This window comes from Vipera ursinii (genome assembly GCF_947247035.1).
Source record: "Vipera ursinii genome assembly, chromosome: 10".
NCBI lineage: Eukaryota > Metazoa > Chordata > Lepidosauria > Squamata > Viperidae > Vipera > Vipera ursinii.
The window spans coordinates 21,527,711-21,543,224 of record NC_139520.1 but is presented as its reverse complement, the minus strand read 5'-3'; the positions used below and the strand labels follow the sequence as shown (position 1 = coordinate 21,543,224).

Sequence of the window (15,514 nt, the reverse complement as noted above, 5' to 3'; positions counted from 1 at the left end):
GGGTCCGATGTATCGGAGGACTCAGATGTGGGGGAGGAGGGAAACGAACCGGCTGATGATGATTTGGAGACTTTGCAGAGTCCTCAGCCGGGAACCTCTTCTCAGCTGTGTGAGCCCGAGAGTGCGGAGGATGATGACCCACAGCTGGCCCTGTTCAAGGACGCCCGACGCAGGAGGCAGACGAGCAGGGACAAACAAAGAAAGGCTATGGGACTCCTCGGGAGGAGGCACAGGGAGACCACGCCCTGAGCTCTCTATAAAAGAAGTGTTTGGGGAGGGGCTGGTTGCTGAAAGCAACTTTTCCGTTTGAGAAGTCAAGCTCTTGTATTCTTGTAACAGTGTAATTAAAACTTGGCAGAAGCCTTTTGGTCTTGGACGCTTTCCAGACTCTTCTTTTGATTAGGGGTGCGAGAAGAGGGCTGGTTCAGAACACCGGCCCAGGAAAATGTCAGAGTCCTTGTTATGAAGCTGCAAGATGAGCATTGTGTTTTTGAAGCACAATTCATTTGCAGTGCTGGGAGATTTATTATGGTGTCTCGGGGTTGGCAAACAACACTTTATACACGCTCGTCTCTGGAAGTATTGGAAGATGGCTACCAAGTTCTCCATCCCATTACAGTGCCTGCGTCCCTGGACTCTCCTTCTCCCCTCCAAAATAGATCAAGGTGGGATGGCTATCCTACTATTTTCCCTGAAACTCTGACTCCCTCTCTAATCATCTCAACTGAGTCTTGGGCTTCTTCCTTGCATGCAGCCTCGGATGGATTCTGACCAAACCAGGGCAACGACTTTAGCCTTAATCTTAGTCTTGCTCCAGGAAGGAGGTGTGTCTACATTTCATTCTCTGGTTGAGAGAACTTTTCTTTATTACTGGTAGCTGTAAATGGGCACCTTCTCTCTCAGTCATTCAGCCCAGATGTCTAGAACGAGAAGAACTTTACATATACATCCCATTCATCCAAGCCCTGTGGTGGCCAGATAAGATTAGGTAAAGGTAAAGGTTCCCCTGCACATGCGTGCTAGTCGTTTACGTGCTTGTAAGTGGAATCTCTTTGGTGCACAGAATGATACAGAAATGTGAATAAATTACACACAAAGAGAGAGGCCCCACTTCTTTTCTTACTTATTCACACATCCAAAGGCTTTGACAACCGTCATGCATGATAATATTGCTATTAACACCACCGCCTGTTAAGTGCTAACAGAAAGTCTTCTCTCCGAACTGGGAATATTCAGTCGTCCATCTGTAAGCCAGGCATGGCCATTCTTCTGCCTCCCTAAATTAACATCCGTGATGGCATTGCTGAAATGTTGTCAATGGCACAATTTCCCACTGACTTGGGACAAGAAATTAAGTTGGTGGTGCTAAATCCGCCATGGAATCTGCACTCTAAAGCACCTACGTGCTTTTTCAAAAAAGCTGAAGATGAAGCCCGGCCTCCTTTATATCGCTTATCTGCCCCTGGGGTCTTCAGACCTGAGCCGAGAAGGAGAGCCCCGACTTCTCCAGGCAGGGCAAATGCAAGAGACGGAGCGTGGGTGATCTCAGTGCAAGATACTCTCCTGCATTTTTACAAAACCCCAAGTTTAGGCTAAGCAATCTATTCCCGATCAGAATGCTGAGCAAAATAATTGCCCAAGAAGTAGCCAGCCCGCATACTTCTTGCTCTGTAGAATTTGGTCCATGGCGCCATTGAAAAACACCAAAGATGAAACCTTGGTTTTTAGTTGATTGGAGTGGCAAGCAAAGGATACGCCTAGAAGGAAGTTTTAACACAGGCAGTGATTGTATCGAAGGAAAAAGAAGCCTGCCCAGCAAATTGTTCCTGGACTGTGATGGATTCTGAGCTCTGATTTAGAAGATGCCACTCAAGGAACTGCTGCTGTTCCCATGCTAACTTTCCATCTCCTGGCTGAGGAGAAGAGATGCTATTACGATACGGCTGCTGAATCCCATAACTGAGTTCAGTTTGCAATAGACGGCCACAGAGGACTAAGGAGGCTACTGGCTGCACACTGACCAACTCAGCAGAAAATCTACAGCCTTCTCCAACGTACTGGAAGCACCACTCCACCCGTTCTCCATCAGCACTTTTCACCAGGTGTTGCAGGCTCAGATCCTACGGAGGACCTAAAGAGTGGATCCCAAACTCAGGCCTTCAAAAACACTCACCACAACAATGCAAATCCCTTCCTCCTCCTCCTCCTCCTCACTGGTCAACCCGCAAGGTCACTGCCAAAGACCTACCTGGAAGCTGCAATCTCCGCTTTCTGCTTGGCGATGGTGGCTGCACGCTCAGCCGCCTCAATGGCCCGGTCCACCTTCTCGCGGATCTTGCTGGCCCTCAAGGGGATGAGGTTCTTGCGTTTGCCGCTCACGAGAACGTTCTGCTTATACTTCCCCTCCTCCTTCGTGCCGTCGGGGAAGGTCATGCAGCCATAGCCGTGACGCTTGTTGGTGGCCCACTCCCCTTCGTACTTGAGACCATCGGAGCGCTGGCTGATGCCGAAGCCAGACCGCTTGTCGTTCTTCCACTCACCCACGTAAATCTCCGTGGTGGTGGCGTCAATGTCGTCCTCCATGATGGAGATCTCGGTCTCAGCTTCTCCCAGGCTGATGGTGGAGTTGATATCGCTGGCGGTGGAGCTCACGGTGCTCATGCCTGCCTCGCTTCGGAAGGAACTCTGCTTGCTCCGCTGGCTGGCCAATGAGCTCTTGGATTCGGATTTACGCAACTTGAGGCCACTCAACAGGGAACGTCGGAAGATGCCCTTTTTCTTGCTCTTCAGGATCTCTGCGTCGCTGTGGGCCATCAGGACAAATCCCCCCCTTGAGACAGCGGGGCTCCCGGCCATAGCAGGGGACACATCGGGGTGCAATGCCGTGCCATTGGTGTGTTCACTACGCAAAGAGTTGATCGATGTTCTTAGTGGCGACCGGATAACCGCAGCCATGCCGTATGGGACACTCTGCCGAACACCGTAGCCCTGACGCATCCCTCCGGCCCACTGGCCTTGGTAAGTGCCTGCGAGCAAGAGGGGGGAAAGGAAAGAAAACAGAGTTAGCAGGCTGGTCACAACAAAGCCTTCTCAGCCACCGTCGTGCGTGGTGGCGTGGGTGATGTGGGGCCATGCATATACTCGCCCCACAAACTTCAGGACGGTCCATTACATTTGAGTTCACAATATGTTTTAAAAGCAGCTGCTTTTTAAAACTAGCACTGATAATGTTACCTAGTTTGGGTAATGAAACGCAAGAAAAGCAACCAAGCTCAGAGAGCACCAAGGACCCCTCAGCTGCCTTTTCTCCAGTTGGGGAGAAGAATTTTGTCCAAACTTCCATTTCTGGAAGAGACTGAGATTCCTTGTGCAGGTTGGGAGTGGGGGAGGGCAACTCAGCTCAGCAAGCGAAGCCAAAATAATTTGCCACCAGAACGTGGGATGAAGCTCTTGACAGGTGGCTGTGGGTGGGCGAGAGGGGGGTTGTGCCAGGGCTCTGTTGCTGAAAACCTACTGCAGAGCAGTTCCAGGAGGGGTCAGTACTCTGCACCTCCTAGCATCTGCTTACCAACAAACATCTTGGAAGTTCTTCATCATGTTTACATCCTGTTCGTCTCCAAGGAGCACCTCAGCCCAGCTTACACATATATTTTTGACAGTCAGTCTTCCAGCAAATTCTGGATCAAGCCATGACTTTTTTTAATGTGATTTGTCTCATCAACTGTGATTGCAGCATAGGAGGCTGGTTTTCACCATGACCTCTCCCTGGGCTGAAGCGTCATGTGAGGACAGTGCTGCAAAAGCAGTCATCCAACATCCCAGGAAGGATGAATCCAAATGAACATGTGCACAGTTCCGGAAGGAGACCGATCTCATCATTCAATCTCTTTGCTCATTGGCCCCTGCTGCTTGATACCTCAACCCATCAACACGGTTATCCTGGCTACTGCGTTCTCTTCTGTTCCTGATACCTGAGCTAAAAGTCACCAAATCCAAATAGTTCTGATCCAGCTTTTGCTCATCTCACTTTTCCTTCCTTCCTTCCTTCCTTCCTTCCTTCCTTCCTTCCTTCCTTCCTTCCTTCCTTCCTTCCTTCCTTCCTTCCTCCCCTCCCCTCCCCTCCCCTCCCCTTTCCTTATTTATGACAGGGAATCCTTAGACTTTTTTCCCCCTTAATTGTTGTATTCCAGCATTTCCTATGCTATTCCTTATTGTGCTGTTTTTGAAATCTGGAATGTGACTATTTTGTGAACTTGCAAAACATTAATTCCAGCAATGAACAAGCAGTCAGGTCTGGATAGGTAAATTTCTACTATGACTTGCAGTTACATTTATTTATCAGGGATGGGACAATGCAGTTTGCTGGCAACGGCTCCCTGGGCGCTTCTGTTTATCTTCAACCAATCAAGCTTCCCAAAGGCAGGAAATCCTACATTGTCTCTTCCTATTCCCTAGCAAATAACAAGAGATGAAATAACAACATCTGTTGCACTTTCATGGATCCCAAAACCTGCGACCTTACTTGGCAATCTATTTTTCTGGAAGATTAAGGCCCCGGGACTTGTAGCTCACTTTCCCTAGTAAAAACAATCACAAAGCAGACTTTGGTTTCTTCAGCTTGAAAGCCTGGGCAATGTAGATAATATATAATTTCACTGTAAGAGAAAGAAGATCTAGGTGCATCCAGTTGAAAAATGTTAATGACACAGTGTTCCTCTTCGCTCCGTGTGGATGATGAAGAGATAAAAGCTGATTAATGAAAGGGTAATTTAGGGATAATCCCCAAATGCTGGTCAGGGAAAGGACAAACCAAGCCGAGTCTTTAAACAGGAAACTATCAATAGAAGAGAAGGATCAAGAAGCACCAAGGACTCAGCAGGAAACTATCAATTAGCCTCAGGAAAGGCCCTTCTTAGATGGAAATATTGTAAGGAAGTCTCAGAAATTGGTTCACTCATCATGGTTGCCTCACCAAGGTTTGGATGAATAAGCCACAGCTTATTCCGTATTCTTGTGGTACATTTGTTTTAGAAAGGGCCCACAATGGTTGGGTTTACAAGCATGTTAAGCCCAAAACAAGCATTTCTCATAAGGCTTTCTGTGTTGGGCAAATTCATTTGTCAGAAGCACTTGGCTCCCAGGTGTACTTAAGCAGCTGGGGAGGAATATGTAGCTTTTCTCAAAATTATTGACTCAAGCTCCCAGCAATTCTCCAGGAAGTGGGGAAAATGTTGGGCCTCCACACTGACCAACATAAGGAGCACCAACATGCCATCGCTGATCCAGAGAAAGCGGATCATATATGAAATAACTGTATTGTCTTTCTTTGTTTCTGTTTTGATGGGTGGCATGTAAATTTAATAAATAAATAAGAGCCACGGATGGGTAATTCAAATGGAGCAAGGAAGAGAAGCAACAGATAGGTAACTAATGCACCAAGAAGAGGTACTGAATGCTGAGGCACTGAAGACTAATCAAGAACTGTGATCATAAACAGAGCTGAGTCCCCAGTTGTTGTCCATGATCGCACAACACCCTTAGCCAAAATGTGGCTTGATAGTGGGTGGGGTTGGATGAGGCCAGTCAGAATGGAATCTCTATGGCAGGCATGTCAAACTGCCAGTCCATGGGCCGGATGCATCACGATGAAACTGCATCCTCCCCATTGCTGGCAATGGGGAAAAAAATCACGATATGTCACGTGATGTCACGTGTTTGACATGCCTGCTCTATGGCCTGAGATCCAGGCTCTTCTCCTGTGACTCAGTGGCCCAATACACTATCCCCTTCTTGGGTCGCCATGTATGAGAAGAGCACAATTATGAGTGTCTCGTTTATCTTCTCTTCCTACCCTTCCTTTTAGCTGCTTCACTTCCATTCCAGGTGACTCGCTACCTGGCCTGGCACGGAAAGGGAGTGGGTGGGGATATCCTTGGCACCTAGTCCTTTGAACGAGGCCAGCCCACTGAATTCTCTTCCTCCAGAGGCTGGCGGGCAGCAGGCGCCAGGGAGACTCCCGCCGAAGGCAGAGGTGTTGGCACAGCTCCTCTCTGCCTGGAATAAGTGGGAGAGGATTAAAGAGAGAACCTGGAGCGAAGAAGGAGGACACTGTGGTAGTAAAGGAAGACAGTATCTGAAGAACTATGGAGAATGTTTCTCGGGGAGCTGAGGAAGAACTTCAGATGCCCTCATGAACACGAAAAAGAAATCACAGGCACTGGGTTGCTGAGCAAGCCAGGATCCCGAAGCAGGGCGAGCCCAGGGGGAAAAGAATGCCAGGAAAAAAATGGCAGGAGAGACTGGCTTGAAATGTTGTTGAGTGCAGCACAAACCAATCTAGCAGAACTTCGATCTTCCCCAATGGTGGATGGGGAAGTCAGCCTTCTTTATGTGAAAAGCGGCAGTTGAGAAGCATTGCAGATGTAGGAGACCTTGGCTGGAAAAGGACTGGGTGGGCACTTGCTGTGCGCTTGCTAGTTGTTGAAAATTAGATGAGGTTAAAATATGCACATGCATGCTCTCCCTCTCTCTCTCTCTCTGCATAGCAAGCAGATATGGCAAGAGCCAGGCTTGCCATCTACCATAACACCCATAGGTCCTGCGTGTGTGCGTGTGTGCGCGCGCATGCATGCGGGGGTATATTCTCCTTAATTATTTTTAAACTTTTTAGTCCTGCAAATCTTATTGTTCTTATTTGTTCTTCCCACGCTTAGCTAATATTGTGTGTGAGTGTGAATGTTTGTGTGGTGCCATTTAATTACTACTCAAGGACTGACATTCACTTTCAAGCACTGCTAAGGGAGGGAGGGAGGGAGGGAGGGAGGGAGGGAGGGAGGGAGGGAAGGAAGGAAGGAAGGAAGGAAGGAAGGAAGGAAGGAAGGAAGGAAGGAAGGAAGGAAGGAGTAGCTATCAGGGAGGGCTTTTCTGCACCCTTCTTTAATGGTCTTGGAAGCTGGATCAGGAAAAAATCCCACTTCATGTAGTCTCCTGCAATATACTGTACTTAAAAAGACAATATTCTTCCAGCATTTTCTTTGTTTCCTGAAACACGTGTAGCTCACTGCTTTGTACCCTCCAGAGAGAAAGAAAAGGCTTGTTTTCATCCATTTCTATGAGGACGAGTTGGGTAGAATCCCACTAAGTACAGTCCAAGTTTCAGAACGTGGCATGTGATTTTAAGGCCTGTTTGGAGGTGCTTCTGAACTCAGTAATCACAGATTCTATTTTCGTAGCACTAGAAGAGTCACCTGTTCTTTTTTTTTTGCCACAGCCCGTGAGGACACAGCCGGATTCATTCACCAGGCAAGGATTTTGAGGCTGAAGACACCTTCCTGCTCATGATTAGCCAGGAAGTTTCTCCTCTGATGGGAGATGGGATTTGATCATGGAACTGAAGTGCCCAGTGTTGTCCATGGTGAAGTTAAGTTGGCCTTTGACTATGGATTATCCCCCCTCTTTTTCCTGTGTCTGTCGGTCTAGAATCTTCCCTTTAGACAAGGTCATTTATTTTTCATTTGATTTCCTGCACGAGACTTGATCTGAAAGATCTGCTTTGAGAAATAGTCTCAAGGTTAAGGTGGAAGCTAAGGCTAGGACATTATGAGAGTTGAAACCCCTTTGGACATCACTGTACCCATCATGGCTGGGGATTCTGGGAGTTGAAGTCCACACACCTTAAAAGTTGCTGTGGTTGAGAAACTGTGTTGTAAATAAAGCTGGGCAAATACTACCCAAACTACAAGGAACTCCCTTCAGTTCCAAACCAGGAATTGATTTTCTTGAGTGGCCATTTATGAAAGGAAGTGAAGGACAGCTGACCAGGCCCTCCTCATCCCTCTCCTGTGCACACTGATGGAGCCCCCAGGCAAATATTGTGGCATCTTTTGCAGATCATGACCTCATTGTACAATCACAAAAGATATGCCATCACTTGCCCCCATCCACACACAGATGGCCATGCCTCAAAAGCAGTCACTAGTTCTTCTTGTTCAATCGAAGCCGAGACCTCCTGTGACTTAACAGACAAGCTTCCACATGGTAGCCAAGTTTGTGCAACAAGCCCTTGTTGGGCACTGGGTGGTCTAGTGAAAAGATGGGAGTCTCAGCTGGGTTGGAGAACCTTCCAGACCCAAGCGATCATCCTTTGGGTACTTCCTCACTGCTTGCTATGAACTGGAATGGTTCTTCCACCAGTACAGGTAGTCCTCGACTTACAACCACAGTGGAGCCCAAAGTTTCTGCTGCTGAGACAGTTAAGTGAGTTTTGCCCCGTCTTATGACCTTTCTTGCCACAGTTGTTAAGTGAATCCCTGCAGCTGTTAAGTTAGTACAATAATACAGTTGTTAACAGAATCTGGCTTCCCCATTGACTTTGTCGGAAGGTCGCAAAAGGGGATCACACACACACACTCACTCACTCACACACACAGGGACTCTGTGCCTGTCATAAATATGAGTCGGTTGCCGAGCATCTGAATTCTGGTCACATGACCCTGGGGATGCTGCAACAGTTGTAGGTGTGAAAAATGGTCCTAACTCACTTTTTCCAGTGCCGTTACTTCCAACGGTCGCTAAATGAATTGTTACAAGTGGAGGACTCCCTGTACCCTCCCCCCCCCGGCAGGAGAGGGAGAGTAGCAAGCGGATCTTCTCTCTGCCACGGCAGCCGTGTGGGCGATCCAGGCAGGCGTCGCCAGAATGATTCAGGAGCAGCTGAGCCCGAGCGAGTTGTATCTATGGCAATACTACGGAAGCGGGTTGCTTAGAGGGCAGAAGGCCCGGAGTCCCAGGAGCCCCGGGTGCCCGAGGGGAAAGCCACGGCCACGTGGGCCAGCCGAGCACCAGAACCTCACAGCAGCTCTTGGTGGAAGAGAGGAAGTTGGGCTCCAGCCTGCTGAAACCCAGCGTTGATTCTCAAATTATGTCTGCGGTTCTTTCTGGCAATAGTAATAAGCCTACATGGCAGGTGAGTACAGATAGTCCTCCACTTACGATAACAATTATGACCCAAATTTTCTGTTGCTAAGTGAGATAACCCAGTGAGTTTTGACCCATTTTATGACCTTTCTTGCCCCAGCGGTTAAGTGAAGCCGTGCCATCGTTAAGTTAGTAACAGGGTTGCTAAGGGAATCTGGCTTCCCCATGGCCTTTGCTTGTCAGAAGGTTGCAAAAGGGATCACACACCTTGAATTGTGATCAGGTGACCTGGGGGATGCTACGACGATTGTTAAGTGTGAAAAAGGTTCATTAGCCGCTGTTTTCACTGCCGTTGTAACCTCAAAAAGTCTCTAAACAACTGTTGTACGTCAAGCACTGCCTGTACTGACTCTGCTCTGTCTGCTGGTCCTCTTCCAGTTGTGAAGTGAGCAAGGCTTCCCGTTCTACGCTGGATCTCAAGCAGGCAGAGTGCTGAAAGCTTCTCAATCCATTGAGCTAATCAATTCTAATATGCTTCCTGTACAAAGTACAGGAGAATCTGCCTAATTTTTTTCTCTCTCCCTCTTTCTCTTTCTCATCAAATTCAGTAATCCTCATCATAAACTCTGTAATCTTGCCCCATTTCTCAGTTAAACTAAGCTCTTAATCTCTGCAGAAGCCTCGAAATACAGAGAGGGATGGTGAGAGAGACAAGTGCTTCTCGCAGACCATCCTTTCCCAAACACTCCTCGAACTTCCAATTGTCTGGGGATTCTGGGAGTTGAAGTTCACACATCTTACAGTTGCCAAAGTTGGAAAACACCGATTTACATTAAAAACTTGCATCGCTTTTACTGTACTGCTGCCCTCCTGAAAAACAAAGCCGAGAGACAAGAAGAAGAAAACTGGATGTCACTGGCAAGAATCTTCCCCAGTGTAGCACTGGGGATTCCTAGCAGGAATCCTGGACTGCAATATTTGAGTGTGACTGGGAGTGGGAGGAATTAAATCCAAGGGCAGTCTTCTTAGCATTTTAAACTGACTTTCGCCTTAATCAAATTTAATTTTTTGCCCGGCTTCAGCCATTGGGACACCACATCCCATGCCGTATCTTCCCCTGAAAGGTTTGTGTATGGTCTGCAGAGCGTGGACTCTGCTCCCAAGCTTTCACGCACCAAATCTTCTGACACAAAGGAGGGACCCTTGCAACTTTCAGTGCAGTCATTTATGCTGGCCCACCAACAATCGCACAAACTGCCTGTTCTACCACCTACAAAGAAGCACTGGAGGAACCCCTGTAGCTCCCCCACCTCACTGCAGCTGTTAAGTTAGTAACTGGGTTGTTAAGTGAATCTGGCTTCCCCGTTGACTTCAGATTTGTCCCATGCTTGCTCTTCTCCGGACCTCCAGGGCCCAAGGAAGGACGGCAAGGGATTAAAGGACACCCCGTAGACCTCTCGACATAGAGTTGCAACTGTCTCCACAGCTGGATGTGCCAGAGCTTCACACAGGGTTGAAAAGAGAGCAGCTCCCACATCTTGATGCTGTGAGTTGGGACTGCAACTCCTGGGGTCAGCAGCCAAAGAGGAGAAAGGCCAGGCTGGCTAGGATGCTGGAGAATCACAGTCCCAGCACGCCAAACATCCTGGCCTTCACCCGCCATCCATTTCAGAAAGGGAGGTTTAAAAAAGTGGAGAAAGTACAGGCAGGCCTCAACTTACAACAAACAGCTCATTTAGTGACCATTCAAACTTACAACGGCACTGAAGAAAGGTGAGCAGTTTTCATACTTACGACCGTTGCAGCATCCTCTTAGTCACGTGAACAAAATTTGGATGCTTGGCAACTGGCTTGTATTTATGATGATTGCAAAGTCCTGAAGACACGTGACCTCCTTTTAGGATGGTCTGACAAGCAGTCAACGGGGAAGCCGGACTCACTTAACAACCAAGTTACTAACTTAACAGCTGCAGTGATTCATTTAACAACTGGGGCAAGAAAGGTCATAAAGTGGGACAAACTCACTTAACAACTGTCATGCTTAGCCACAGAAATTTTGGGCTCAGCTGTGGTTGTAAGTGTACTGTTGCTGTCCTGACAAAAATGCTTACTTAAGGCACATCCTTTCAGTGAGACTGCGAGTTAGGTGCTCTCCAAGGTCCTGAGACATCAAAAGGATTTCAAGGAGAAAGAAGCAAATACTGTGACAAGCCTGTTGTTAAAAGCTCACATTGATGGACATTCAGCTGAAGTTGCTTTAAATATTCTGGGGATCCGGCTCATCTGAATCACTTGCATCTGCCTGACTCAATTACTACAGCCTTGTTTTATCATTTCCAGGAGTGGGGCTCTCTGGGTATTGTTCTGCCAGCTACGCTGGAACTTCCTAATATAAAGCAGCTAAAATAGAGATTGTGAGGACACACAAACTGCTTGAAGGCTTTTTAAAAAATAAAAAATAAAATAAAATAAAAGAGACTGTAATTCTGAGGCCTATAAATGGAGACCGGCTCTCCTTCACTTCCTCTCTTATTGTTTGGGCTTCTCCAAAGATGTGTGTCCTGGAAATACGAAAATTGACTTTGGGTTGATGTAGGCCCACTTTTAAAGATAGAAATGGCACTTCCAGAAATGCCTAGAAACAAGGAAGAGGGAGGGAGGGAGAGGGAGGGAGGGAGGGAGGGAGCGGGGTCACAAAGTCAACCTTTTATCTACACACAAGGAAGTGGGCCTACAAAACCATCCTGTTTTCTGCTGAAGAGTCAGTGGGAGGATGGGATATTATGTACAAGCTTCACACAGAACGAGCTTGAGTGAAAGTAAATACTATGAGATCCAGAAATTGGATGGGTTGTCCCTGGAAAAGAGGGGGGCAGTGGGTGGGGGGAGGAGAGGCCTGAGCTGTGTTAGACGGATGCCCCAGAAAGAACCTACAGCTGGGACTTCTCCTATGCATTTCCAGGAGAGTAATCCAAATCAAACACCGCATCCCTGAAAAAGCTGGGTACTGGGGCATATGGTAACACTGAAACGAATGCCCAAACATTGGGGATTGCTGTGTGGGAATTCCAAGATACAAACCACCTGACCGTAAGGTTTTTCCACATCCACTGGGGAACACAGAGCTGTTTGGAGACTTTATTCCAACAGCAAGTTAAGGGACATGGTGGGGCTTCAGTCCCTCCTGGTTTGATAATAAAGTGAAGGCCTCTGGATGGGGTTTGCTGGTAGGTCTATCTCCTAGTCCAGGGGTCGTCAAACCTGGCCCGTGCCTGGCTGAGGAATTCTGGGAGTTGAAGTCCACAAGTCATAAAAGGGCCAGGTTTGAAGACCCCTGTCCTAGACTTTTGGGTTAAGACATGACAGCTTTTATTTTAATATTACTAAATCCTCAGCAAGGTGGACCTGCTTATTAGACTGATGTCTCTGTGGTTTTTTTTAAAAAAATGGCATATGGTAGATTATTTCTGACATCCCAGGAAGCAACAGGGCTCCCAGCAGATGGGTTGAGGAGCTACAGGAATCTTAATTTCCAACAGTGCCTCCGTTCTTAATGGCAGCTGGGGAGCCATTCTTTCCCAGTATAATGCAATTACCACTCCTACATCTGGAATGCTTTTGTCCAGAGGTAGAAGATTTGCTAAGTCACTCTCAGGAGGCATAGAGAAAAGGCTCTGAGCAAGAGAGATGTCAATGCTCAGTGGGAACTCTCTGGCACTTTCCACCAATTCAGATGGGTTGTTTTTCCTTGTTACCGTCATGAAAATAAACAAAACAAATGAGGAAAGATGACAAGTCGAGTGGGACATAAATTTGAGGGCTCTGTGCAGCCCCCTTTCCAGGCTGACCACCAGTGGGATCAGAACCACTGCGTACCCTAAATGTTCTCCACAAACTAGCTCTCTGTGGGGTTGGGTAGAATTTTTCCAAATCCCCAGAGTCAATTTTCACCATCAGTCTGAGGTTTGTTTCTTCGATTCTTTCCGAGTCTAAAGCAGGCCGCCCCGTCGAGGTTAGGGAAGCTCTGCACACTTATCTCTTCTTTGGTTGAATATATGCATTTTTTTTCTCAGGTTTCATTGGGGATTGCAGCACTGCAGTACTGTACCATCTTGCCTGCATGGCTTCTGCGTAAAGGCATGGGTAGGCCAAGAACACTTTCCACCCATCTGCCTTCTTCTACACAGGAACTAAGATTCCTAAGCCTGGCAACCCACGGGGCGGAAAGAAATCCCAGACATTGCACTCCAAACGTTCCTTCAGGGCACCAGATCAGGAAGGGCAGTTTTAGAGGATTCACCCTGAGATATTAAATGCAGATTGAACTTCAGCCCTGAGTTCAGAGAAACCTGGGCACCGAGAATGAAGGTTTCTGGAGGGAGAAGGGGATAACATAAGCCAGGTAATTACAGCAAAAGACAGAGAGTGTGTATCCCGTTCGGCTTCCCTCCCTTGCTTCCTTGCAAGTGGTTCACAAAACAGATTCCCAGACTGAGCCACCTGCCTTGTAAAAATCAAATAAAGTTTGCTCAGTTCCTGCCCTCCCCTCTTTGCTTCCAATCAGCAAATTCTATTTCACAGAAATAAATTTTCCCTTTGGCCTTTCCTTTCCTGATCTCTTCCCTCAGGGCCTTTGAGAAGCAGAGAATGTATTGGGTGGAACAGAGCTCTAAAGCAGGCATGCCAGAGAGAGGGGGGGGGGGCAGAGAGGAAAAGGAAGAATGGTGTTTTAGAGGCAGATACAGGACATTAAGACCAAAGCCCCCCCCCCCCCCCGCTGCTTTCCTCCAGGGATGGGGTAAGTAGGCCTGGCGCCTGCACACCGAAAGGTTAGCAGAGGAAACAGCCACTTAACCAGAGATGGAGTGATTCAGACCGTTCCAAAGGAAAGCTACTCTGTGTGAGACCTTAATCTTACACTAGTCCTCATGGTTTTCTCTCTTCCATTGGCCTTTGCTAATTTTGCTTCCACTTAGTCCACATCTCCACCTTCCTCTTGCAATAACCCCTGAAGCTTCTTCCCGAAGCCAAGAAACAGATGTTCCTATCGGCCTCTCGGTGCTCCACAGACATCCAGCCACACATTCGCATCAAGAAGAATCTTCTGTGAATTGCAACCAGTTATCAAATTAACTGCAGACCCACGGTGTAGAGCGCCAGGCTTGGAGGGAAATTAAAAAATGAAAAGAGTTTGCAATAGAGTTTGACCCTGGAGAGAAATCTCTGGCCATGGCAGGGGTTTTCTAGGGCAAGATTTCACCCCTCCTCATCGTATCCTGTAAGGTTAGTGATGCGGTGAATGGAGGCCCAGCCTGTCTTTCATAAATGGTTGTTTCATGAGGTAGATGCTGAACAGGAGGAACAAAACACGGCAGACCCCCAGGTCTGGTCCAGAAGACCTAATCCACAGAGAGGCTTTTCCTGAGCAAATCTCATAATATTAAACAGACGCCACCTATCCCTTGGGCGGATTTTGTGCCAGCCCTTTCCAAAATGCCCCAGACTCACAGTAGCAAGGGAAGCCTGCCATTTTTCTGACTGCAATTCCTCTCCAGGCGACCTCCTTTCCCCTCTCCCACCCAGGATCCTGGAGCCTTTTTAGAACCTGGAAGGGGAACCCTTTGCACACACACACACAACAAAAGCCCTTTACCTGCCCGACTTGTTTATGCCTAATCAGTCCTGGGCTAGGTGGAGAGACAGAGATTCTCTTAGCTGAACGAGGAGGGCTCCGAGCCAGTCTCCAGCCCGCAAACCCGGCTTGGAAAAAGGCCTTCCTTGCAGCCAGCAAGATTTAATTCAGGCGCCGGCTGAACTTCAAGGACCGGACCCGGGCAGCAACGCAGGGCAGGGCCGGAGACCGCATTTCACATCCCCACCGAGCAGGTGCATCTAAAAGGGCGACGTGGTGCGCTTCGAGCCGGGAGGAGAAGGCGGGGAAGCCGCCGCCGCCGCTTACCTCCATCCGAGTAGGTCTCCGTCCCGTAGCCGTCCTGCAGTCCGTTGCTCCAGGTGCCTTCGTACTTGGCCCCGTTGCCGGTGCACTCGCGCACTCCGTAGCGTCCCTTAAACCCGTGAGTCCATTCGCCTCGGTACACCCACTTCCCTTTGCTCTCCACGCCGATGCCGTGGCGCTTCCCTTGCGCCCAGGTGCCCTGATAGGTGTTCCCGCTGGGCCAGGTGTAGATGCCCAGCACTTCGAAGCCGTGGCTCCAGGAGCCCGCGTACTCGCCTTGCCCCTTCGGGCCGGTGCAGATGCCGTGGCCGTGAGCCTTGCCGTCCTCCCAACCTCCACAGTAGGACCCTCCATCGTCAAAATTAAACCTTCCCCCACTGGACATGCATGTAACGCAGTTCGCAAATTCTCAAAAAGGTGGGGCGGGGGGGGGGGAGGCGAAAGCCGGAGCGACAAAAAAACAAAAAAAACCCGCCCCCTTAAACGCTGCACCAAACGCCGAGAGCCGCCGAGGGAGCCGGGCTTGGCCGCTGGCACATCCCCTCCAAAGGCGGGAGGGGGGCGAGCGGTTCCGGATCCGTCTCCTCCTGCCTCACCGCCGGGGGGAAGAGAGCCCTCCTGGGCCCGCGGAGCAGCAAGGGG

At 48.7% G+C, this 15,514-nt stretch overlaps 1 protein-coding gene across 1 annotated transcript in view; it reads right to left on the bottom strand.

Annotated features, from left to right (window-relative positions):
* JPH3 (junctophilin 3) overlaps positions 1-15,257 on the bottom strand; it is a gene marked incomplete at its 5' end in the record, with an annotated part of 32,059 nt that extends 16,802 nt beyond the window's left edge. Inside the window, 2 exons of the mRNA XM_083370845.1 lie at positions 2,249-3,026; positions 14,876-15,257. Of these exons, the coding sequence (XP_083226971.1) occupies positions 2,249-3,026; positions 14,876-15,257 (1,160 nt within the window). The remainder of the gene's footprint in view (positions 1-2,248; positions 3,027-14,875) is intronic.
* Positions 15,258-15,514: the final 257 nt, after the last annotated feature.